At 42.9% G+C, this 26420-nt stretch overlaps 1 protein-coding gene across 1 annotated transcript in view; it reads left to right on the top strand.

The window, feature by feature from the left end:
* Nucleotides 1-26420, top strand: part of TRPC6 (transient receptor potential cation channel subfamily C member 6) — a 152968-nt gene that overhangs the window by 97486 nt on the left and 29062 nt on the right. Inside the window, exons 6-8 of the mRNA XM_033950101.1 lie at nt 1216-1449; nt 3443-3707; nt 25588-25783. Of these exons, the coding sequence (XP_033805992.1) occupies nt 1216-1449; nt 3443-3707; nt 25588-25783 (695 nt within the window). The remainder of the gene's footprint in view (nt 1-1215; nt 1450-3442; nt 3708-25587; nt 25784-26420) is intronic.

Here is a 26420-nt window from a genome sequence, read left to right as displayed (position 1 = left end):
GGGGCCCAGTGTACTTGTGTGCCTAGGGGCCCTTGACAAATTAATCCTGCCCTGCTGGGTTCTCTATGCAAACCACGTCAGTAACAGAGCTTGCCGCTAAAATACATTTGGGATAAAAAGAATAGCACAGGATTATAATACCACACAGGGGAGCGTTCATGTACATGTAACCAGTAGCATGCTCGATCCAATCTTCAGTTGCTTGTACCCAGCAGGAGACAGGCTCCTTAAACTTTCAGGCTTATAGGGTACAATATTCGGCGCTATTTAGCCAGCCAGAAATGGCCTCGGCTGGCTAAATAGCACATCGCCAGCTATCCACTCTTATTCAGCAGAAGATCACTGGCTATCTCCTGATGAATATTCCATTTAGATAGCCCAGCGACCGGTTATGTCACGTGACATAGCAGGTCACCGCCAATATTCATCAGCTCACCGACTAAATTCAGCAGCCAGCTAGACCCACCTAAAACCACCTAAAAACAGGTCTACCTTTGGCTGGCTATGTGTCGGCCAGCCAAATCTAAACCAGAAATGCAATGCCGGTTGCGGATGGTGGGAGCCTGCTGGTCTGAATATGGGTTGATAGAGGTTTTTTAAATTTCCTTGGGCTGAGCCTTCCTGGACCTGGAATCGGGGTTCTGGGACTTGTGCCAGTTAAGGTATAGATAATTTGGATCACAAAAGACTGTCACTTTCTGGCCCCATGACCTGGAAGTGATTTTAGTGGGAGCCAGGCTGCCTTGAACAGCAGACTATAGTTGCTCACACTGGCGAAGATTTTAAAGAGGTACTGAGGAAGAGAAAGCGTGGCATGGCGTGGGGTGGTGGAGAGGTGCCCCTCCCCCCTTTGCCACTGAGCGGAATTAGAAAAAGTACAGAGAAGGGCAAAAAACATGATAAAAGGGTTGGATGATTCCCCTATGAGGAGAGGCTAGAGCTCTTCAGCTTGGAGAGGAGACGGCTGAGGGGTGATATGATAGAGGTCTATAAAATACTGAGTGGAGTGGAAAGGGTAGATGTGAAACGCTTGTTCGCTCTTTCCAAAAATACTAGGACTGGGGGACATGCGATGAAGCTATTAGTAGTAGATTTAAAACAAACCGGAGAGAATATTTCTTCACGATTGCATTTTCTGTTTCTGCAACTTTGTTAGGAAGGACAAATCTCTTTTATAAGTTAACAGCATATTTCTCCATTGTGTCTCTTGCACAGGTATGATATGGTCTGAATGTAAGGAAATCTGGTCTCAGGGTCCCAGGGAGTATTTATTTGAGTTGTGGAATATTCTGGACTTTGGTATGCTAGCAATCTTTGCAGCATCGTTTATTGCAAGGTTTATGGCGTTTTGGCATGCTTCCAAAGCGCAGAACTATGTTGATGTTGATGAAAACATCAAGAACTTAGCTAACGCAACGTTGCCTCCTGAAATAGAATACTACACTTTTGGTGAGTTCATACACAGCATGCAGTCTTGTATTTCTGTGACTTGTTTACACATAAGTAGATTTGCATTGTTTTGCCTTGGGTCTACTGTATCAGAATTGATCCATTCTTCTGCTTACTCCCTCATTCGTGAATTTTGGATTTCTGTGGTCACGGAGGTAGGATTTAACTAAATAAATTGAATAAATGCTCCAGATGATTAAAAAACCAAAATCAAATCGATAAAGTGCCAGAATAGAAAGAAGGTGGTAATGAAAAGTCTCTGAAAGAAGCAGACCACAAAAGTTGTATCAGTAGGAATAAATAATAATAAATATAAATTTATATATCTCAATACCTCATAGTTCAGTACGGTTTACAATAAGGTAAGAACAAATTTACACCATAAAACACAGTATTTTATATAACATTAAGAAATTATTAACTTATCTACATATACATATTTATCAGATAAGTTTTTATAATGATCTTCTATAGGCTTGGTAAGAAGAATTTAAGATTAAACCACTAAAACTTTTGTATAAGACCATATGTTTTATAATCAATACAGGCTAACTTAAAAAATATTCTTGCCTCTACCGTAAGCCAATGCAACTTTCGATACTATAGTGTTACATGTTCTGATTTTTTTTAGATTGAAAATTAGATGAACAGCCAAATTTTGGACGATTCACATCTGCCTAATGATTTTTTTGATAAGAACCTAGATAAATGATGATACAATAGTAAAATAGTGGTTCCCAACCCTGTCTTGGAGGACCATCAGCCAGTCGGGTTTTTGGGATAACCCTAATGAATATGCATGAGAGAGATTTGCATATAATGGAGGTGAAAGGCATGCAAATCTGCTCCATGCATATTCAGTAGGACTATCCTGAAAACCTGACTGGCTGGTGGTCCTTCATGACAGGCTTGGGAACCAAGACGAAAAATCGAAATAAGACTTAATTGTGCAAAGCTTCCATAGTGTGAAAAAACTTTTCTTTACTAGAGCATCAAGTTGAGCATCGAACGATAAGTTTCGGTCAAGATCTACTACTAAGATTTTAATAACTGGACTGATAGGCAATGCAAGAAAAATCAGTGCTGAAATTAAGGGCCCTATCATTAATGCTTCTCAAGCCAGTCCTCGGGGCAGCCAGTCAGGTTTTCAGGATATCCGTAATGAATGTGCATGAGAGAGATTTGCATATTGAGGAGGCAATGCATGCAAATCTCTCTCATAATAATAATAATAACAATAACAGTTTATATACCACAGGACCGTGAAGTTCTATGCGGTTTACCATGATTAAAAAATAGTACAGAATGAGTGAACATAACAGAGTTAAAAGCTAGTGATTAACAGCTCTAGGGATCAGTTATTGTGGAGAAAGAGTTGTGTGGGTCAGCTGCCTAGATATTTCAGGAACAGATATGTTTTTAGGCGTTTCCTAAATTCCCCATAAGTAGTAGGCGTAAGCAATTGTTCTAGATCTTTACCCCATAATGCTGCCTGATGTGAGAAAAGGTGTTGATATCTTTTTGAGTTTACATCCTCTAACTGGAGGGGAAACAAAGTTCAAATGTGAGCTTCTCTTATGTCTGTTGGCTGAGAAAGAGAAAAGGTCATTTATAATGATCGAACAAAATTTGTCCACTCAATGCTAGGAGTGTCCAGGATCATTCCAAGGTCTCAGCCAACATATACACAGAGAATAGCAATGTTTGGCTGTTGTTCCAATAAATTTGCTCATTTATGGTGCCAACGATTTCTACCCAATGATAGTATTTCAGTTTGCCTGTTACAGTCCTTATATCTGAATGTGTATCATCTTGTACTCAATATATGTTGGAGATAGATTCTTTGAATTTCTTTACTCAATATTATTTTTCTAAAATATATTTGAAATAGTTGTATTTTCCATTAGGATAAAGAGATTAGCGATATGAGAATCCATGAACTAATTTCCAGCTGAAATTTACATTATCAGTAACGCAAACTGTTTTTTTCTAGCCAGAATAAAATGGCTGCCGTCTGATCCTCAAATCATATCTGAAGGCCTTTATGCAATTGCGGTAGTTTTAAGTTTCTCCAGAATTGCCTACATTCTACCAGCTAATGAAAGCTTTGGACCTCTCCAGATATCACTTGGCAGGACAGTAAAAGACATTTTCAAGTTCATGGTCATATTTATCATGGTGTTTGTGGCCTTTATGATTGGAATGTTTAATCTCTATGCCTACTACCTTGGAGCAAAGCAAAATGATGCCTTCACGACGTAAGTAATGTTCCTTGGGACTTTTTGATGCTAAGCTATAACTTTGTGCATAATTAATTATAAAATACACATAAAACAGATTTATACCTGTTGTTCTTCCTCTAAAACTCATTAATGTTGCTTTTTCTTACTTAATCAACAATATTTCAGAGCCTAACCTTTAGAGCAGGAGAAAATGGAATAATATATTTACTTCTGAAAATGGTGCCGCAAAATGCTGGCCTACATCTCAAATAGACTCGGCCGCTAAACTGATCACAGCAAGGAAATCTCCCCGAGCGGCCACAGCAGGGAACCCCACTGCAAGCCGGCTGGCAGGAGGGATCCCACTCCCTCCCACTGCCACCCCTCCCCCCCCCCACTGTCCACAGCAGGAAGGTAGCCCACTCCATCCTGCCAGAAACCCCCCCTACACACACACACTGTTCATGGCAAGAGGGATGTTCAATCCCTCCTGATGCAAACCCCAAAGCAATTCCTGGTAGTTGGAATGCCTAATCCCTCTTGCTGGCACACCCTCCAACATCCCTGGAAGGGAGGGATTTGGCCAATCTGAGTCTTAGGCCACTCAAAGTACACCCCAGAACTCACTGGGAAAGAGGACTATGATTCCGGTTGGCCCAGGTGCCTAAAGTCCCTCCTATGGGAGGGACCTTAGGCACCTAGGCCAATCAGGGCCTTAGGACCCTCCCTAGTGCATCCCAGTAGGCATCCCTCTGGCCAGCCTTGCTTATAAAGGTATGTGGGGGTCTGGGTGAGCTTTGGGGGGTGGGGGTGGGGGGTTCATGTAATCGGGGGGTGCCAGTATGAGGGAATCCCTCCTGCCAGGGATGTTGGGGGAGGTTACTGGCAGGAGGGAGTAGGCATCCCTTCTGGCAGGATTTGTTTTGGGGTTTGTGGCATCCATCCTGCTACGGACAGTGTGTGTGGGGGTTCGGGGTGGCAGCAGGAAGGAGCGGGCACCCCTTCTGTCAGCTGACTTGTGGTGGTGTTCGGGGGTTCCCTGCTGCTGCCGCTCAGCTTATTGGGGCAGGGAGATTCCCTTGCCGTGATCAACTTAGCGGCAATGCGATTCTCTAAACGGCACCTGTGACATGGACGCTGGTTAGAGAATCGGTGTGGTTAGGCGGGATTAGGCATCTGTCCATTACGACAAATGCAATTCTATAGGACTCCCATGTGCAATTCTCAAAAGCCACTTAGGCAGCTGCTGAGACCAGGTGTCTTATATAGAATTGGGCCTTAAATGTTCCAACGCTGCTCCAAAGCTCATAGGAATTCTGTGAGTGTTAGAGCAACATCGGAGCATTTAGCACCCAAGGTCGTGGTAGAAACCTCCTACTAAGGTTTAGTTAAAGGGAGTTAATTAATTTAATTGGCACACTAATTGACTGTGCTGATTAAAATCTTGTTTAAAAATGTAGGTGCCCACTTGTACCTCCAAGTAGTGCACCAGAATTGTATCGACATAGGTATCTTGTGGCGCCCCGGAATTGACTTTAGGTGCCATTAGGTGCGATTCTTCATCAAAGGTAGGCCTTTAAAACCCTCACCTACCTTCAACAGGAGCCATGATTCTGCAAACAGCACCATAGCGTGATTGACACATGATCAGCGCCATTTTTGTAGGTGGCTGCCAATTGCAATGCTTTTTGCAGAATTTGGCCCTAAATGTTCATCTTTTGATGCCAAGATAACTTAACGTCGATATGTTCTCTCATCAGGTCTACAAATCCAAAAGCCAACATAATCCATAAATGGATGGTTAAAACTGGCCAGAGCTTTATTAACAACTTTCTTATATAATAATACAAATGATTATTCTGTAATTCAAAATAAATTAAAACATAATGTAAGCGTTAAGACTAACTCCCTGTATCAGCTAAGAGCATCTGTACATATTTGTCTACCTTCCTGAAGAGTAGATCCTTCAGAGCACATAGCTCAACCAGCCAACCAGTTGATGACTGCTCAACTCAATCGCCCAATCAGTGTCTAGTTGATTCTGTCATAAAGAGGTACTGTAGCTGTACCTTGCAAGATTCTGTAGCCATACACAGTACCTGTCGTATCACTAGGATGGAAAAGTACAAAGGTTCTAGCCAAACCAAGGCTCCCTGGTGGTATAGAATCCTGGTTCTCCCAAAGTTAGTCCAGATATACGTTGACCTCATCTTTATGCTGACATCCAAAGGCTTCATGTCTTAACTCCCTCCAAAAGCAAGGACTGTGATCTGCTTATCTTTGGTCAGTACCTACCAACTTTGATCCAGCTGCTACAACATCATTTCTATAACACTGTACAAATATACATAAAAGACTGTCCTTTCTCCACAGAGCAACGGTCTATTGAAGTGATTTCTTCTTGTTAGAAACATAGAAACATAGAAAATGGCGGCAGAAAAGGGCTATAGCCCACCAAGTCTGCCCATTCCAAGTATCCACCCCCCTGAATTCACTCCCTTAAAGATCCCACGTGAGTATCCCATTTTCTCTTAAAATCCGTCACGCTGTTGGCCTCAATCACCTGCAGTGGGAGTCTGTTCCAATGATCCACCACTCTTTCGGTGTTGACCAACTTGACTGTTTTACTATTTGGGATCTCTAGCTAGGTACTTGGGACCTGGGTTGGCCACTGTTGGAAACAGGATACCAGGCTTGAGAAACCTTCGGTCTGTTCCAGTATGGCAATTCCTATGTTCTTATGTGAGCCAAGTGTAGGGCAATCAAGGCATTGTGACATCATGGATGAGTTTGACTCTTAGGCATTGGTGGAATGAGGCTTCATGATATCACAATCTCAGCTCTGGAATGTTGCTATTTGCTTTTCTGCCAGGTGCTTGGGACCTGAGTTGGCCATTGTTGGAAACAGGATGCTGGGCTTGATGGACCTTTGGTCTGTCCCAGTATGGCAATTCTGATGTTCTTATATACCCAGTGCACTTTCTGTCATAACACTGGAGAAATACTGTCTTGAAAATTGGTCAGGGACTTTCAAATGGTACTACCTGCAGGAGCAAACCATCCTGCTTCATGTTCTTTGGCTGACTCTGACCTGCAGCACCAATAACATAAGAACATAAGAATCGCCTTACTGGGTCAGACCAATGGTCCATCATTCCCAGCAGCCTGTTCCCACGGTGGCCAATCCAGTTCCCTAGTACCTGGCCAAACCCCAAGGAGTAGCAAAGTTCCATTCAAAATCCTAAAGAATAGCAAGATTCCGGAATCCCGAAGAGTAGCAACATTCCATGCTACCGATCCAGGGCAAGCAGTAGCTTTTTCAAGTCTGTCTCAATAACAGGCTATGGACTTTTCCTCCAGGAACTTGTCCAAACCTTTCTTAAAACCACTATCTGCTCTTACCACAACCTCTGGCAATGCATTCCAGAGCTTAACTATGATTTAATCCTGTCCTGCCTACACTTATAAACATACTGTGCTAGAGGGGAGGGGGGTTTGCCATGTGAGTGAGGAATTAAGAAGCTATAGTTTTCTGTTTAACCAGCAACACAGAAATGAAGTTCTGGTAAGAACGTAACCTTTAATTCTCCACTGGCAGTGGAAAATGCTAACCTCTGGATCCAAACTTATGTTTCACCAGAGATACTGAATCCAGTTCAACTAAATCTCCATGCCTTTGCACTAACTAACTTGAAACAGGACGAGCGGCCCAAGAACCTTTGAATCCTTCTTGGCCGCCAATGTCTTTGTCTTTTAAAAGATTATGATAAGTTCCAAGGAACACATTAGAAAACCAAATGGAAATTGAAGCGCTTCGAAGTAAATCACCTGTCCTTTCCTCCTCTCGCTTATTAAACTATCATTTATTTTAAAGCTTCCTATAACAAATAACCTTACAGCATAGCATTGCTCACAGTTGCTTTTTTTTCATACTATTGCCTTATTAAACTTTAATTGTCAACAAAGATTTATACCCATAACCTTTTACACTGCATAATATAACGGAGTTGCTTAAGCCCATAGAGCAGCTGTCTGCTGCTAACACGGCCTGCCGCTCACTTCCCTCTTTTGTTCTTTCATTTTTAGACCAAGGCTTATTATATTTTGTTTCAACTGTGCTCTTTAAATGACACCATAAGAACATAATAATAGCCTTACTGGGTCAGACCAATGGTCCATCAAATCCAGTAGCCTGTTCTCACAGTGGCCAATCCAGGGCCCTAGTACCTGGCCAAAACGCAAAGAGTAGCAACATTCCAGCATCTCAAAGAATAGAAAGATTCCGGAACCCCCAATGAGAGCAAACATTCCAGAACTGAGATTGTGATGTCATAATGCCTCATTCCACAGTGCGTCAGAACCAGCCTCATCAGTGATGTTACAATGGTTTAATTATCCTTATACTTGGCTCACGTAAGAACATAAGAAAAGCCTTACTGGGTCAGACCCATGGTCCATCAAGCCCAGTAGCTCATTCTCGTGATGGCCAATCCAGGTCCCTAGTACCTGGCCAAAACCCAAGGAGTAACAACATTCCAGCATCTCAAAGAATAGAAAGATTCCGGAACCCCCAATGAGAGCAAACATTCCAGAACTGAGATTGTGATGTCATAATGCCTCATTCCACAGTGCCTCAGAGCCAGCCTCATCAGTGATGTTACAATGGCTTAATTGTCCTATACTTGGCTCACATAAGAGCATAAGAATAGCCTTACTGGGTTAGACCAATGGTCCATCAAGCCCAGTAGTCTGTTCTCACGGTGGCCAATCCAGGTCACTAGTACCTGGCCAAAACCCAAAGAGTAGCAATATTCCATTCAGAATCCTAAAGAATAGCAAGATTCTGGAATCCCATAGAGTAACGAAAGATTCCGGAACCCCAAGGAGTAGCAACATTCCATGCTTATAGGCTCAGTTTTGCAAAGGAAGGACAACGGAAGTCCAAGTAATTTGCAGCCTATTTTACAAAAGGCTCACTGAACGTGAAGCCTTCCTAAAGCACATACAAGGCTGCAGTCCAACGATGTATATTGTGGTGACACATGCAATGGGAACATTGACACCCTCCCCTCCTTTAATCAAGCTGCGCTACTGAGCAGCTCGCGCTAAGTGCCAAGTTGTCCATAGGATTAGAATAGGCAGCTCAGCATTTGGCTCACACTGGTCAGTATTACGTCTTGATGAAATCGGGGGGTACGTGTGATTGTTTTATTGTACCATAAGATGAAAGCTGTTAAAAATCACAGCAGAATAGAGGGGCAAGTGATTTTCATATCCTGTTTTCTGAGTCCGGAGCCCCCTTGCTGCTGTCTCCTGTTTTTTTCTTTTGGCAGTTAATTCAGTACCTAACTGTAAGTTTTCTTTTTTGAAATTTTTTTTTTATTTTTACAGTTTTTAATAACAGCTTATGTATTTGCTGTTTGTATACATGCTATCTGCTGAATTATTGAACTAGAACCAGGCCAGAGACAGGCCGTGCTGAGAAACGGTAATGCAGGAACAGGCCATTGGAGAACCTTGCTACGTTTAAGAACCTTTTTGTGTTTTTTATTAAAAGAACATTCTTATGTTTATTTTCTTCCCCTTACCTCATACTTGTATTCAGTAGCTGTAGTGACCATAACAGTTTGAATGCCAGTACCCATGTTCAAATTAATATTGGAGTCGGTCTTAGTAATTGTGGGGGCCTGGTGCAGACTAGTTTGGTGGGGCCCTCCGCCTATGCCTTGCCTTGCCCTCCCTCCACATAGCTCCTCCCCCTGTAGACAAGACATTTATTTTATTTTTTTACTTATGCCGTTTCAAATATGGCAAAATCAAGCAGAACTTATACAGAAAAACTGATTCAAATACGCACAATGCTATTATAGGGAGGCTGTCATAGGGGAAAACACCCTCCAGGGATTCAAGACAAAGTTAGATGAGTTCCTGCTGAACTGGAATGTACGCAGGTAGGGCTTGTCTCGGTTGGGGCACTGGTCTTTGACCTAGGGGCCGCCGCGGGAGCGGACAGCTGGGCACAATGGACCACTGGTCTGACCCAGCAGTGGCAATTCTTATGTTCTTAGTATTAAGCAATGAGAATAACCAGAAATTATTCAGTTATAGTCTGCTACAATTAGGAGTTCCAACTCTAATAAAATAGAGAAGACTAAAGGAAAAATATTACCCCCTCCCTCCACAGCAATAGCCCCGAAGACCTTTTATTGGGTTGCCAGATTTTCCAATTGGAAAATCTGGACCCCTAGACTCGCCCCCAAGCCCGCCCAGTTCCGCCCATCCCCACCCCGTAAATGCCCTAGCCCCACCCCCCGTTGCCTGCTCTTGTCGGGCAGGGAGGAAGTCTGCGCCTGCGCGGGTGCCACGTGATAACATCACGCGCACATGCGCATGACATTACGCGCACATGCGCATGACATCACGCGCACATGCATAAGACGTCATGCGTACATGCGCAGCAATTTTATAACTCATTCCTTAATTTAATTACTACATCTTTGGGGTATTGTTGATCTGCATTACTTTCTCGATGGTTCGAAAAGCACTTAAAAGATGCACAATTCAGATTTCACAGTACAATAATTGGCAATATTATTATAATTGTTATTAGCTTATCTACCGAACCCTTTTGTCAAAAGTGCTATAAAAAGTTTAGGCCCCATTTTATCAAATTGCATTAGGGTTTTTTTTTTTAAATTGCCGGCTGCTACAGTAAAAGCGCCGATGCTCATAGGAATTTTGTGAGCATTGGAGCTTCTGCCTTAGTGGCTACCGATAAAAACCCGCAAAGGGGGCCTTAATGAGGAACGCATAACTCATTTGAAAGGGCGGAAGTGTTTCTGAACCTGTTTAAATTGTTCATACGTTCCAGACGGTGTCAGGTCAAAAGTGCGCTTGGACAAAGGTGCGCGCAGACAATTGAGCGCAGCACGGAGGCGCACGCCACAGAAAATTACAGTTTTTAGGGCTCCGACGGGGGGGGCATGGGGGGGAACCCCCCACTTTACTTAATAGAGATTGCGCTGCGTTGTGGGGGCGTTTTGGGGGGTTGTAATCCCCCACATTTTACTGAAAACTTCACTTTTTCTCTGTTTTTAGGGAAAAAGTTAAGTTTACTGTAAAATGTGGAGGGTTACAACCCCCCAAACCCCCCACAATGCCGGCGCGATCTCTATTAAGTAAACTGGGGGGGGCTCCCCAATAAAAACCCCCGTCGGAGCCCCTAAAAACTGTAATTTTCTTCGGCGCGCACCTCTGTCTTGCGCTCAGTTGTCGGCGCGCGCCTTTGTCTTTCGCGGGGTTGTCTATGAACCGTTCCAGACACTGGAACAATTTGTGCAGAATGGAATTTGCTTGCCATACAAGGCCTAACAGGGGTAGGTAAGTCCTTCTTTCAATATGTCACTGAAAAGATGATAACTTTAGCAGAACTGTGCCACTTTAGTTGATTAAAACGTGGTAGATCGCCTTCGTTAGATACAGCTTTGCAGTTTATAGCAATTACTATAAAGAGTGCATAAAAAATAATCATGACATGACAAAGATAATCAAAAGAAAAAAAAAACTATTAAGTTGTAGGGTTACCAGGCGTCCGGATATACCTGGGCATGTCCGGGCATCCAGATGGCTTTTCAGTGGCATAGCGAGGGTGGCCAAAAAATACGATGGTTACAGAATAGATCATATTTATAGTAAATGATTTGGCCTAATAAGACTAACACCAAACAAGGAATGACATACAGTCTCAAAGCTGAGTCATCAGCGTAGCTATGTTTACACAGGAAATGTCAGGAGGAAGAATATTTAATTTTTCAGTGATGAATTTGGAATTATGAAATTTTGACCTATCATGAAAGAAGCTAATTAGCTTGACTGCTGCTTAGTGTATATAAAATAATTGTTGAAATCTGTCGTAATGGAGCAATCCTGTAAACACATTAATCATCCGTTAAAACATAATAAGACAGTGGTTTTAATGATCATTTACAGTAAATTCTCTGCAGTATGGAGTAAAACTAGACCTGTTGATTCTGATATAAATTTGAAGGAATCAGTCTTGGGGAAATGAGGGGTAACTCTATGCTTATTCACCCTTATACAAGTACCTGGAGGGCATTTATGTGGCACCTATTATATAAAGTAGAAGCTGAGAAGGAAACGGAAAATAAGGACAAGCTATCCCCCTGCTTAAGGGGGAAGCGGATACAAATGAGCCGAGGATGGATGGGCAGAAGGAGGCGGGGGAGGAGGATAAATGGTAAAGAAGAGGCAGGAAAAGGCTAGGGTGGGAAGGGTAGGAGGCACCTGGGGGAGGGCGGGGAAGAGGAGGACTTAGAAGCAGCGCTAGAGGTGGGCAAGGCAGTCCGGCGCAACGAACAGGCAGGAGAGGCTTTCCCTCCCACCACTCCCTCTTAGATATGTCGCCGGTATAGATGCAGCGGGATCAAAGTAACACAGTACCCGGATATGAGAAGGTGCAGGGTTAGATGGGGGTACTAAAGAAAAGCTTTAACATACAGCATTACTGTGGCATGTCTCCCTGCTTGCACGCCGGGGAGGCCATGGGACATCTACATCAGCAAATGGACCCCATTGTTAAACGGGAGGGGGGAGGTGGAGAAAGCTTGAACGGCTCCCTCGGACATGCAGTGGGAATTGAGTGTTGAGTTAAATATTACAAGAAAATGTTCAAGTATATGGAGTTGCGAAGAAAAATTAATTATTATGCTGATTGAGGAATGTTGGTTTGCTACTACTGTTTAGTATTTCTATAGCACTGAAAGGTGTACGCAGCACTGTACATTTTAACATATAATAGACAGTCCCTGCTCAGAAGAGCTTACAATCTAATTTAGATGGACATTTCAGGGTTGGGGAGATTATAGTGGGTATAGGTATCTGACATCAGTGATTTTCAAAGCATGAGAGACTATGTCCACAAAAAAAATGCAAATCCAAAACACATCAGACAGTGTTGAGGTACTATGATCGGCCTGATATCAACCCTACAAGAAGCAACCAACATATATATAAAAACCGTGAGCAAGCGACGCAGAAAAATTAAACCACAGTGGTTCTCCGAGGAGATTTCAGAACTAGTAAATCAAAAGAAAAAAGCTTTCGTGACCTACAAACAGTCACAACTACCAGAAGCAAAAGAAACCTATATGATGAAAACTAGGAAAGTTAAAACGTCAGTCAGGGAGGCCAAGCTCCAGATGGAAGAAAATATAGCTAGGCAGGTTAAAAAGGGGGATAAATCCTTTTTCAAGTACGTCAGCGACAGGAAGAAGAACACAAGCGGCATCGGGCATAAAAAAACCCGACGGTAACTTTGCAGACTCGGATGCAGACAAAGCAGAACTGCTAAATAACTACTTCTGCTCAGTATTCACTTGTGAAGCACCGGGATCTGGACCTGAGCTACAGACAAAGGGGAGCTTGGAGGATCCATTCTGGGACTTTGAATTTCCCCAAGCAGTGTCTACCAAGAACTGACAAAATTAAAGATCAATAAAGCTTTGGGTCCAGATAATTTACACCCCAGAGTGCTTCGAGAATTGAGAGATGTCCTGGCGGAGCTGTTAGCCGAGATTTTCAATTTATCCTTTAACAAGGGAAGAGTTCCTTTGGACTGGAAAATCGCCAACGTTATTCCTCTTCACAAAAAAGGATGCAGGTCAGAGGCTGAGAATTACAGACCGGTAAGCCTCACTTCAATAGTGTGTAAACTAATGGAGACAATCATCAAAAACAGATTAGACACGTTTCTGGACGAGGAAAAATTAAGGGACCCCCCATCAACATGGTTTTACAAAGGGAAGGTCTTGTCAATCCAACCTGATAAGCTTCTTTGACTGGGTAACAAAGAAGCTGGACAGGGGGGAGGCCCTTGACATCGTGTACTTGGACTTTAGTAAAGCTTTTGATAGTGTTCCACAACGCAGGTTATTGAACAAGATGAACGCGATGGGACTAGGAGGAATGCTGACTTCATGGGTAGAAGACTGGCTTAGCAGCAGACTTTAAAGGGTGATGGTATACGGTACTCTCTCAACAACGTCAAAAGTGACCAGTGGAGTGCCGCAGGGCTCGGTCTTGGGCCCAATGCTATTTAATATCTTTGTAAGGGATCTGACTCAAGGACTTCGAGGCAAAATTGTGCTATTTGCCGACGATGCTAAACTGTGCAGGGCAACAGAACTAACAGCGCAACCGCGCAAAACACTATGGAACAAGACCTAGTTTTGCTAGAACAATGGTCCAGTACTTGGCAACTAAACTTTAATGCCAAAAAATGTAAGGTGATGCATCTTGGCAGCGGGAATCTTTGCACTACATACACCTTAAATGGAGAAAACTTAACAAAAACTGAAGTAGAAAGGGACTTGGGAGTAATCATCCGTGAAGACATGAAGGCAGCAAATCAGGTGGAGAAAGCCTCAGCAAAGGCTAGACAAATGCTTGGCTGCATCAGAAGAAGCTTTATCAGCTGAAAGCCCGAAGTTATAATGCCATTATACAGATCCATGGTGAGACCGCACCTGGAGTACTGTGTCCAGTTTTGGAGGCCACATTACCAAAAGGATGTGAAGAGAATTGAGTCAGTTCAGAGAATGGCCACAAGGATGGTCTCAGGACTTAAAGATCTTTCATATGAAGATCATCTGAGCAGTCTGCGCTTATACTCGCTCGAGGTGCGCAGAGAAAGGGGGGACATGATAGAAACTTTCAAGTACATAACGGGCCGCATCAAGGAGGAGGAGGAAATTTTTACTCTAACGGGTCCCACGGTGACAAGAGGACATCCACTAAAACTTAGGGGAGGAAGATTTCATGGGGACACCAGGAAATACTTCTTTACCGAGAGGGTGATTGATAGATGGAATGGTCTTCCACGTCAGGTAGTCGAGGCTAGTAGCATGCTCGACTTCAAGAGACAATGGGTCAAACATGTGGGGTCGCTACAGAGGTATGATAGAGGATAGTTTCTCTAGGGTGGAAGGGATCATGATTGGGCAGACTTGGGCCGTCGGCCCTTTTCTGCCGTCATATTCTATGTTTCTATGTTAAGAGTTGAAGGTAGTTTCAAAAAAGTGGGCCTTTAGCTTGGATTTGATCACTGCCAGGAGCACAACACATTGATTCAGGAAGCCTTTTCCAGACATACGGTGCTGCAAGAAAGAAGGGATGGAGTCTGGAGTTGGCAGTGGAAGAGAAGGGTACAGATAAGAGGGGCTAGCCTGATGAGTGGAGATCACAGGTTGGGGGGGAGAAGCATAGGGGGAGATGACTGCACTTGTAGGTCAGCAAGAGGAGTTTAAACTGTATTTGGAAATGGAGGGGGAGCCAATGAAGCGACTTGAGAGGGGTAATGTGAGAATAGCGGCTCTCATGGAATATGAGTTGCGCAGCAGCATTTTGAACGGATTGAAGAGGCGAGAGACAGGTGCGCGGGAGGCCCGAAAAAAGAACGTTGCAGTAGTCTAAGCGCGAGGTGACGAGAGCGTGGACAAGGGTTTTGGTCATGTGTTCAGAAAGAAGAGGACGGATTTTGGCAATGTTATAGAGGAGGAAGCGACAGGATTTGGCGGTCTGTCGGATCTGAGCAGAGAAGCAGAGAGAGGAGTCAAAGGTCACCCCAAGGCTGCAAGCCGACGAGACAGGGAGGAGGATAGTGTTATTCACCGAGACAGAGAACAGCGAGTTATGATGTATGGCATCTATGGCTGAAGCCACGAATAAATCCATTTTTTGTTTAAGAAACAGCGGTGAGAGTGTTATTTCCCACAGTTGAAACAAGGCACGGTAGGAAATGTTGAGTGCCCGATTTGATAGCAAAACACAATTTATTTCAAACACACCCAACGTGGCTACTTTTTTCCCAGCAGGCTGCGTTGGGATTAGGGCTGTTAATATGAAGCTATAAAATTAAAACCAGATAATAATGATTCGAAGATTGATAAATAACACAAGCAGATGATATAAAACTCCTACCTTGTGCCCTATAGGCATCTGATCAGAAGCTCCCACTGATAGAATTTCCCCATATTAGAATGCTACAGTGGGCGGCACATCAGAAATTTTCACAAAGGACTGTGCTGAGGAAAAAATGTTTCTTGACTAGGTCCTTTCAGAATGTTAGTGAAATGCGATGTATATATATGCAAAAAAGAAGCCACAGAGACTCGGTTGCAGCTCAGAATAAAGGCTGGGTCTTATCTATGCAGATTCTCAATTTGCTATTGCCCCACAAAGGAAAAGAAATCGGAGCCAAAGAATCAAAGATTAGTCTTAGCTCATGCACCTAAAAGAAAATTCATCTGTAGGCAGGGAAATGAAAGAAAATGTAAATGTATGCTCAAAGTAATGACATTTCACTTTTTTCTTGAATGCAAGGGGATTTTCTTCTCGTTAAATGTCTTAACCGGCAGTGTTCTTGAGAACTCTGGACCAGCAAAATTAAATATTGGAGGCGATAGCTTTCAAGTAAATGGAACAGTTTTTGCGGAGGGATGACCAAAAGCCCTTTACTTTGTGATCGAAGCATATAGGATGGATTACTGATCCTTCTTTACAGCAATGTGGCGCTGTGATTTAAACTAGAGAATGACACGGTGACAAAATTCATCACCGTTCCTGTCCCCGCGGATAACCGCGGGAAATAATCCCATGTCATTTTCTAGTGTCTATTTCAACCTCAGTCCTTCTACACCAGCATTCTTCAAAGCAAAGCTTGCGGGTCATTGGCTGTGCTTACTTTTCTGTAGCCTCCGCAGCGGCACCGGCACCAGCATGTCCTGTGCGTGGTGCCGGTGCCTGAAGATCTGCTTCCTGTGCAAGGCCTGAGAGTTCACGTTGAACATTCCAGAGCTGAGATAGTGATGTCATAATGCCTCATTCCACCAATAAGAGCTAACTTCAACAGTGATGTCACTATGGCTTGATTGTCCTATACCTGGCTCACATTTACTACATATGAGGGTGGTGCTGAAAAGTTCTTAGCCTAACCAACCGACTTCCTAAATTCTGAGCGTTATTGTGCCACTGGAGCTGAAGACATCGTTTCAGATCATTGAACCATACCCACGCCATTCTCTTCTGTTTCTATGTATTGTATTTTACTAATTGTAATCTGTAATTCACTGACTGTACTGTATCATCCTCGCCATTTGTATTCTGTAATTCGCTGACTGTCCAGCTCTCTTCACTGTGAACCGCCTAGAAGTCGTAAGATTATGGCAGTATAGAAGAAATAAAGTTATTATTATTATTATTATTCTTGGTTAGGCTGAGAACTTTTCAGCACCCCCTCGTATATCCAATCTGTGTAAATTACAACTGGAACTAATTCTAGTTGGAAATATTAGCTGAAAAACCTCTGATGAAATCGAACCATAAAAAACTTAAAAATAAAACGGGGTTTAAATACTATTTGTGCTTGAAATGATAGCCAATGAAGTTCTCTAAATAAAGGTAACAATTGACTGAACTTGCCCTGTCTAAAGATCATTTGGGATGCTGCATTTTGTAACAGTTGAAGCCTGTTCCTTGGTTATATTGAAATACCCAGTAAGGGCCGGATTCTGCAAACGGCAACATTATTGGGCGGTTCCTCCAAACACGGCGCTTTTGCATGTCAATCACGCAACAGCGCCATTTGCAGAATCGCAGCTATATGAAACACAGGTGCCAGAAATGTAGGACAGGATTTGAAAGGCCTGTGTTTCCAGTGCCTACCTTTCACGAGAATTGCATCTAAGGAGGTGCCTAACTCCAGTGTTAACCTCATCCATAGTGGCCTTAGGTGTGGTAAGGCATCTGCTTAGATGGAAGAATGGCACTAGATTTCCATTTTTTTAATGGTATTTTAATTGGTGCAATTACTGTGCCAGTTGAACCAATTAAAACAATTATTTGGCAACGTCGGATGCCTAATTCTGCCTAACTTATGGTGCTGTTATTAGAATCTAGCCTTAAATGGTTCCAATTAATGTTTAAGGTCATTTATTGATTGATCTCACCAATTTAGCCAATTTCTTAAGGGGTGGATATATGATCCATACCCATAATTGTTCACCAAACATTTGGTCAAGCTATACAAAATTTGGGGACATGTAACTGAAACCTATTCCTTATATCTTATTCAACTGTACATATAGGGCCCCTTAGAGGTTTTTAGCACAAGACGGTGGCGGTGAATGCTCCGACGCTCATAGAATTCCTATGAGCGTCTGAGTTTCAAGTTTATTAGGTTTTTATATACCGCTTATCAAGATTATCTAAGCTGTTTTAGAATAAGGTACTCAAGCATTTTACCTCACTTACCCACGCTAAAAACATCTAATACAGCTTGATAAAGGAGAGGGGGGGGGGGGAGAATTATTTTTCAATCATTTTAGCCTCTCATTTATTTATCTCAATATCTTTGAAGTACCCATCTTACCCCCATCTATATATATTTCAATTACACTTACCCCTTTGGTTACCTGTTAAGACATTTCCTTATATTGTATTTACAGTGTTATCTATATTATTTGAATGTTCAAAAAGTTGCCTGTTAAGACGTTTCATTTGCCCAGACATTCAATGCCAGTACTCAGACATGACCCGGGTTTGAATAGCAACAATAAATTCAGCAGTGGTCGGTAAAATGCCAAGTGCCACCGATTGAATATTGACTCTAATAATAACAGAAACTCACTAACTCTGTACTAAAGCTTGTATATCATAACTCAAGTATTGTAACACCATTATAAAAGCTCTTAAATCATAGCTCAAGTATTGAAACATCATTACCGAAACTCATGTATTGTAATAGTTATAGAAGCTAATATAAACCGCTCTGAATTGACTACTCAGTCATTAGTAGCAGTTTAGAAGCTTTCAATAAACCAGTTATTATTATTATTAATGTACAATTGCTATAAATAATTGGCAGATTACCAACCCTGGGTGTTTATATAGAGTTGTAGCTGGTATGGTATATACTAGAGAATGACACGGTCACAAAATTCGTCACTGTTCCCGTCCCCGCAGATAACCGCGGGAAATAATCCCATGTCATTTTCTAGTGTCTATTTCAACCTCGGTCCTTCTACACCAGCATTCTTCAAAGCAAAGCTTGCGGGTCAGTGGCTGTGGCCATTCATACTCTGATTCTTATGTGAGCCAAGGATAATAAAGCCATTGTGATATCACTGATGTGATTGGCTCTTAGGCACTGGTGGAATGAGGCATTAAGAAGAACACCAGATTCATCTGGTGTGATATAACATTAGCTGAGCTGATGTCACCGGCTGGTAATATTTATTGAATGATGGTGTGGGTAAAATGGGAGGGGGGACAGATAGTGAGGGGAATATATGAGGTGTTATCAAGGGTCTGTAGAATAAGGATTGACAATTTTATAAGAGGAGGTAAGAAAGGGTTAATAGAGCTTGTAAGAAAGAAAAATGATTAGGGAGGTTGCTAAGGTGATGGGGTGGAGCAGTCACGTGATTGGTTGGATGTTGTGGCACTCTGGAGTGAATTCTGTGAGGAAAGGGGAACAGTAGAGTAGTCTCTTCAGGAAAAGATTATTCTCTTCAGAGTATATTAATTCTTACTAAAAATATTCTTTTTCATTGTGATTTTAATGTTAGGAAGTTTGGTTTATTTTGAGTAAGATAATTTTTTGCCTTGTTAACCTTCTCTGTGTCTGTGTTTTAGTCAGGACAGGCTATTTGTCTGTCAGGTGCTGGATTTGTTGCCTGATTAAGCACAGACTGCAATGGAGAGGAGCAGTTTGGGCTCTTCTGTGGAGGTTTAACAGCCTGGCAGCACAACAGTCCCCTGTGTGGAGTAGTAGTTAGCGCTGGGCTGCCATTTGGTGAGTTGTCTACATGACCGTGGGCAGAGTGGGTTGGCTGTGAGGGAGATGGGATGTATAAGGTGTTTGCTCCCTAATGTACAGTGTGTCAGAGAGGGACTTACCTGTTGGGGTTATTTTTTGTGACACAGAGAGGTCTTTCTGTTGAGGTGTAATTTTGCCAGGTTGTTTCTTAGTAGGCTAGTTTGAAGGAACTGGCAGGTGGTTGGTCTTTAGTTCACGAGGGTAGTGACTGGCTGGTCTGTGTGCCACATGGTAGGGCACTTCTAGATAGGTTTGAGGCTTTGACTCTAAATTCTGGTGTTAGAAGGAGGGAGTTGGGAAGTGCCAATGCTGCATTCAGGTGTTTGTTTTTACAGCTAGGCAGAGTTGTGGATTTGCGGCCTTCGCGGATTTGGTGTTCCCGTGTCTGGGAGCTGAGGAGCACTGGCAGCTGCCATTGCAATAGTTATGTGCTCAGCGGCTGCATGACTGTATGGCATCAGCATTCACAGTATTGTGATTTAAAAATTTTGTTTGAAGTGTCAATAGGGGCCATCTTCCTAATTTTCCTTTTGTGCTATGGCCTTTCTGGGTCTCTTGGATCTTCCTGTGTCTGCCATTCTTTCTGTGGTGATTCAGCATGGTGTCAGCTGTCCTGATTTGTTAGCTCAGCTGGAGATGACCTGTTCTTGGTGTTTAAGCTACATTCATATTATGTACTTGTGGTGTTTTTCTGGGTGTGTGGTGTGTGTGTTAGGGGGAAATAGATTTCTTGGTGTTTGTCTCTGTGGAAAGGGAGAGGGTTCATTGTAGTAAAGTTGAGGGTTTGGTTTATTTGTGCTGGAGAAATTAAAGGGTAAAAGTTTTTATGGTGTTAGTGGGGAATCATCTAGGTAAGTGGTGAGCAAACCTAAACAAAGTTATTGTAAGGGTAACAACCTATTGTGTATGTCATGTATAGGAAATACTGAGTGGAGTGCAGTGAAAAGGGCTGATGTGAATCGCTGGTTCACTCTTTCCAAAAATACTAGGACTAGGGGGTGTGCAATGAATCTATTAAGTAGTAGATTTATAACAAACCAGATAAATATGTCTTCACACAACATGTGATTAATCTATGGAATTCATTGCTGGAGAATGAGGTGAAATCACTTAGCTTAGCGGGGTTTAAAAAAGATTTGGGTACTTTCCTAACCGAAAAGGCCTTATTGAGATGGCTTGGGGAAATCCTCTGCTTATTCCTATGATAGGCAGCATAATTTCTGTTTTATTACTAGGGCATAGAATTTGGATTATAGGATCTCACTAGGTTCTTGGGTCCTGGGTTGGCCACTGTTGGAAATAGGATACTGTTCTTGATGGACTTTTGGTCTGTCCCAGTATCACAATTCTTCTGTTCTTCTGTTCTTATAAGGTGCAAGGCACCAGAAGCACTATTGGATAGAGTTAAGGGGGGAGGGGGTTGGTCGAGTAGTCTGGAAAGTAAAGATAGAGATGGAAGGATAAATAGCTGCCACGATAATGATGGGGGACAAGACATTTTTGGATTTATTAGGGATAGGAAGACATGCAAAAGTGGCATTGTGGAACCCAAGGGTACAAGAGGCCAATAAGTAGCAGATGGTAAAGAGATAGATGACTTCTTCACTAATATTTTCTGTTCTGGGTTCACAGCTGAAGTGTTTGGGGGGGAGGGTGTACAAACACCTCATGTGACTGGGGCAGGAGGTGTAAAAAACCCTGATTGATTTTCAGTGGCTTGGGTTTGTGAGGGTTCGTTAGAACTACGGGTGGATACCACGAGGGGAATGGCTGGTACATCCAAGGGTACTGCAAGAATTTGGGGGTAGTTCTGGTGACTTTGCTGACTACCTTCTCACTGCTTCTGTAGAGTAGGGAGTGGGTAATGCATGAATAGAGCAGGGAGAATATGGTTTCCCTCCACAACAAATGGAGAAAAGGCAGCACTAGGGATATACAGACCGGTAAGTTTGACTTATTGGTGAGTATCTCAATAGAAACACTTTTACAACAGAGCTTGGGGATTCACTAGAGACAGATTTGGATCGACAAATCTGCTTACTTTCTTTGGGTGATCTTGGCATTAGATAAGGGGAGCGTGGTGAATATGGTGTATTTTGATTTTAGTCATTTTACCATTTTCATAGGCATATCGTATTCAGTGTTCTCGGTATGGAGGGCTCCACTGGTGGTCTGGGGCAGGAACTAGTTGGTCAGTAAGGTGTCAGTGGGTTGTGGTCCCAGGAGATGGTTATGCCAAGGGAGGATCTTATCGGTAGTGTGTTTGAAGGTTTGTTATTGGGCTTGTTCTTTTCACAATTATGTAAGTGGGATTGTTGTAGGAGGCCAAAGCAGTAATGGACCAAACAGTCCTGATGGTGTGCCTAACGAGGATGGGCTTAAGTTGTAGAATGGCTTCATATTGTGCAGCTCAGATTTCATGTTTAGAAATGCCAGGTCATGCATTTGCATTGCTAAACCACAAGGGAATGGTGCGATTAAAGGGTGAAGACCTTGGTGTACGAATGAGGAGTGCGGGTTTGGTGTGATTGTATGTGATGAGCTTCAGGAGGCAACCAGGTTGTAACAGTGCTAGCAAAAGCTAGACAGATGTTTGGATGCATGGGAATCAGTATGGCCAGCAGGACAATGGAAGTTTGCTGCCCCTCTACAAATTTTGGTGAGACCTCCTTGTGAATTTTGTGTACATTTAAGTTCAGTTCAAAGGAAGGCTACTACAAGGGTTGATGGTCTATGTCCTATAGGCATATGGGAACTGAGTTCATGATCTCCATCTGTATACTTTGAGGAGGCGCATGAGAAGGGAGATAATAGTGATGTTTAAATACCTTTGTGGCCTAACTATACATGAGATGACTTCCCTTTTATTTGACAGCAAATCCAAAGTAAGAGAGCAGGGGATGCAGTGCAGCAGTGCTGGGCTCTGCAGTACGGTATGGCGCTACATTGTTACAGAAGGTGAGGTAGATGCATGAAATAGTTTTGGAATTCCAGTAGGTGTAGGAGTAGTAGATGCATGAAATAGTTTCTGAATTCAGGACGGCTTTGGATAGGCACATGGACTCTCTGGGAGAGAGGAGTTAATTGTTACTGTGGAGGGGTATACTGGCTGGGCATTTTGGTCTTTATCTGTCCTTATGTTTTTTCTAAGTGGCTTTGTTTGTGTCCTCAGACTGGAGGAACTGCAAGGCACTGGATAGGTGCTGAGAGCCAAACTGCTTTGTTTGACTCATTTTCTGCAATTTTGGGTGCCAGAGGTGCATTGCTCCTTTCTCATATGGAGCAGCCGCATGTTCTATTAGTACTGTATTGTTTGTTTGTAGGATGATTTTAGAAGATGGTTCACTTGACATTTGCTGGTGTGGGGATTTTATGGAAGTTATGAAATTGGTTGTGGGTGCGTGTGATCTGGTGTCCATGTGCAGGGTTTACTTGTTTGTTTGTTTTTTGTATGAGGGTTTAGTGACATTTGTTTGCAGTATTGCCTAATGTGTGCACTTCATGATTTGTAGTGGTGCTCTGGCGATTAGCCTTTTTGCAGCACTGGGCAGATTATCGAGTGGGTAAACTGGCACCTTCTCGACCTGCTATTGTGTTCATGGGGTAGCTGTCTAGAGATGTTGGGTTGACTGCAGGTTAAATGCAATTGCCTATTCCCCGGTCACCTTCTTGGAAGGATCAGGAATTTTGATTCTTTTATACGTGTGTGTGTGGAGTAACGGGAATGTGCAATATCTTGTTTACCATTCTATTGGGCTGGTGAGGATTTTCTTAGCTGTTTCTGAGTCCAGTGGGGCATGGACTATAGATTTTATGGTTAGGTATATGGAGCATTTGTTGGGAGTGACCCTTGCTAATCCTTTTCCAGCAAAGACAGTTTCCTAATCTTCTATTCTGCTTCCCTTATGATTCTTTTGATGGGTTGTGACATTTGTTCAGCAAAGGGAGAGGATTTCATACTGCCCCTGAGGCAGGATCTGTTGTCTGCTGTCTGTGTTTTCCCTAATGCCCCCACCCCTTTTTGTTTTGTTTGGTCCTCTATTGAGTGTGTAAGGAGGATTGGGACATGGTTGCTATTGAGTGGGTTTAATACTAAGCTTTTGGAGTTATGGATAGCATGTGGGGGTTTAGAGTGGTTTCTCATGAGTTTGTTGCAGCTATTTTCCATGGACATTATTGTCCTGATGCTGTCAACCTTTCAGGCATAGGTTTGGCCTATTTTATTGGAGACTTGTTTTAAAGCTGTTGGCCGCAGCTTATGTGGTGGGGGGAGCGGTGACAAGCTCGAGGCTGTCACCGCTTGTGGCGGAAAATGGGGTTTGGCCCAGTTGGATCTGGGAGATGAGCAGTTAATAAATAAATAAATGTGACACTCGTATGCGATACCGCTGCGAGGGGAAGCATGACCTTGCGTCACCGTGGATCATGTTTGGGGGGAGGGGAAGCATGACCTTGCGTCACCGTGGGTCATGTTTGGGGGGAGGGGAGGGGAAGCATGGCCTTGCGTCACCGTGGGCCGTTTGGGGGAATGTTATAAATTTAAAGACTTAACTGGAGCTAGTTTCGACACCGAATAGCTCCCTTGGGGTGTGTGAAATATGCATTGGGGGTTTGTTGGTTTTTGGACACAGATTGCATTGTAAGTGAAGATAATATTCAGATAGATAATAAAGCTGCGGCCAAATATTTATTCCAATAAAACTGAGTTGTGTGATTATTGATTGATGGTGATTAGCTTTCAGTTGCAGGTGACGGGAATGCAAATGCTAATGTTAAGAAGAACACCAGATTCATCTGGTGTGATATAACATTAGCTGAGCTGATGTCACCGGCTGGTAATATTTATTGAATGATGGTGTGGGTAAAATGGGAGGGGGGACAGATAGTGAGGGGAATATATGAGGTGTTATCAAGGGTCTGTAGAATAAGGATTGACAATTTTATAAGAGGAGGTAAGAAAGGGTTAATAGAGCTTGTAAGAAAGAAAAATGATTAGGGAGGTTGCTAAGGTGATGGGGTGGAGCAGTCACGTGATTGGTTGGATGTTGTGGCACTCTGGAGTGAATTCTGTGAGGAAAGGGGAACAGTAGAGTAGTCTCTTCAGGAAAAGATTATCCCTCCCTCCCTCCCATTTGTGCTGATGTTATGTTTTGTGTCAGTGTTGTGGGGTGGGGTGGGGGGTTTACATGTCATATGTCGACTTGAGTGGGTTTGGTGGAGCTTATGGGGTTGGGGGGGAGGTGGTCGCAGCTTTGGGTGGGGCGGAAAATGGGGTTTGGCCCAGTTGGATCTGGGAGATGAGCAGTTAATAAATAAATAAATGTGACACTCGTATGCGATACCGCTGCGAGGGGAAGCATGACCTTGCGTCACCGTGGATCATGTTTGGGGGGAGGGGAAGCATGACCTTGCGTCACCGTGGGTCATGTTTGGGGGGAGGGGAGGGGAAGCATGGCCTTGCGTCACCGTGGGCCGTTTGGGGGAATGTTATAAATTTAAAGACTTAACTGGAGCTAGTTTCGACACCGAATAGCTCCCTTGGGGTGTGTGAAATATGCATTGGGGGTTTGTTGGTTTTTGGACACAGATTGCATTGTAAGTGAAGATAATATTCAGATAGATAATAAAGCTGCGGCCAAATATTTATTCCAATAAAACTGAGTTGTGTGATTATTGATTGATGGTGATTAGCTTTCAGTTGCAGGTGACGGGAATGCAAATGCTAATGTTATGACATCATAATATCTGCTCTGGATACCAGAGACTATCATTCTGTAGTGTCTATCTCAAACTCAATCCTTCTGCACCAGCATTCTTCAAAGCAAAGCGGGTCAGTGGTTGTACCCAATTATACTCTGATTCTTCTCTCTCTCCTTAAAGAATGACATGAAGATGGTTTCCCGCGGTTATCCGCGGGGACAGGAACGGTGATGAATTTTGTCACCGTGTCGTTCTCTAGTATATACTGCAGCTAATTAACAGCATGCTTGTCTAAGTGTTATACTTTTTTTTTACTTTTAGAGTTGAAGAAAGTTTTAAGACCTTGTTTTGGGCTATATTTGGACTTTCAGAAGTGAAATCCGTTGTCATCAATTACGGGCACAAGTTTATTGAGAACATTGGTTATGTTCTTTACGGCGTATACAATGTCACTATGGTTATTGTTCTACTGAACATGCTCATTGCGATGATCAACAGTTCCTTCCAAGAAATTGAGGTAAGGTCAGCAAGCCATGATTTCATTTTGTGTTGCCTTTTAATGAACAGAGCATTTTTCACATTACAAACTTGTCTTATCTCTAAGTTAAACCTGCAACTGATCTTATTCTATAATATGGGCACACTACTTTGCATGCTTACCGCCAAGTTGGGCACGCAAGTTTTATAGAATGAAGGGGTCTGTGTCTAATTAGTAGCAATCACACATGCAAGCTTTTGCAGAATGGCATGACCTGCAACTTACACGGATGTGTCGGTATTTACATGTGTAAGCAGCTGTGTTGCCTCCACTGATTTTACCCACATAGAAGCCACATACATGTGCATTGCTGCATGTATTTTAAAACGTGCTCTGTGTCAGCAGATCCTTTTCTAAAATACTGCTGGGACTGTACATGTCCTAATCGTGATGTATCGGTGCCGATTTTAGCATTCTGTCTGGTAATATACAGTATAGAAATAAAACATAAAGGAGATAAGGTGATACCTCTTTTAGTGGACTAACAATGCATTTTTTTGATTAGCTTTCAAAGGTAACCCTTCTTCTTCTGATAAGAAATATATCTAAAATAGAGCTGCACATTAGAAAATGACACGGGGACATATTTTCCCTGTCCCCGTAGGAACTAATTTCC

This window comes from Geotrypetes seraphini, chromosome 6 (genome assembly GCF_902459505.1).
Source record: "Geotrypetes seraphini chromosome 6, aGeoSer1.1, whole genome shotgun sequence".
NCBI classification, from domain to species: domain Eukaryota; kingdom Metazoa; phylum Chordata; class Amphibia; order Gymnophiona; family Dermophiidae; genus Geotrypetes; species Geotrypetes seraphini.
This window is presented reverse-complemented; position numbering and strand designations above follow the sequence as displayed.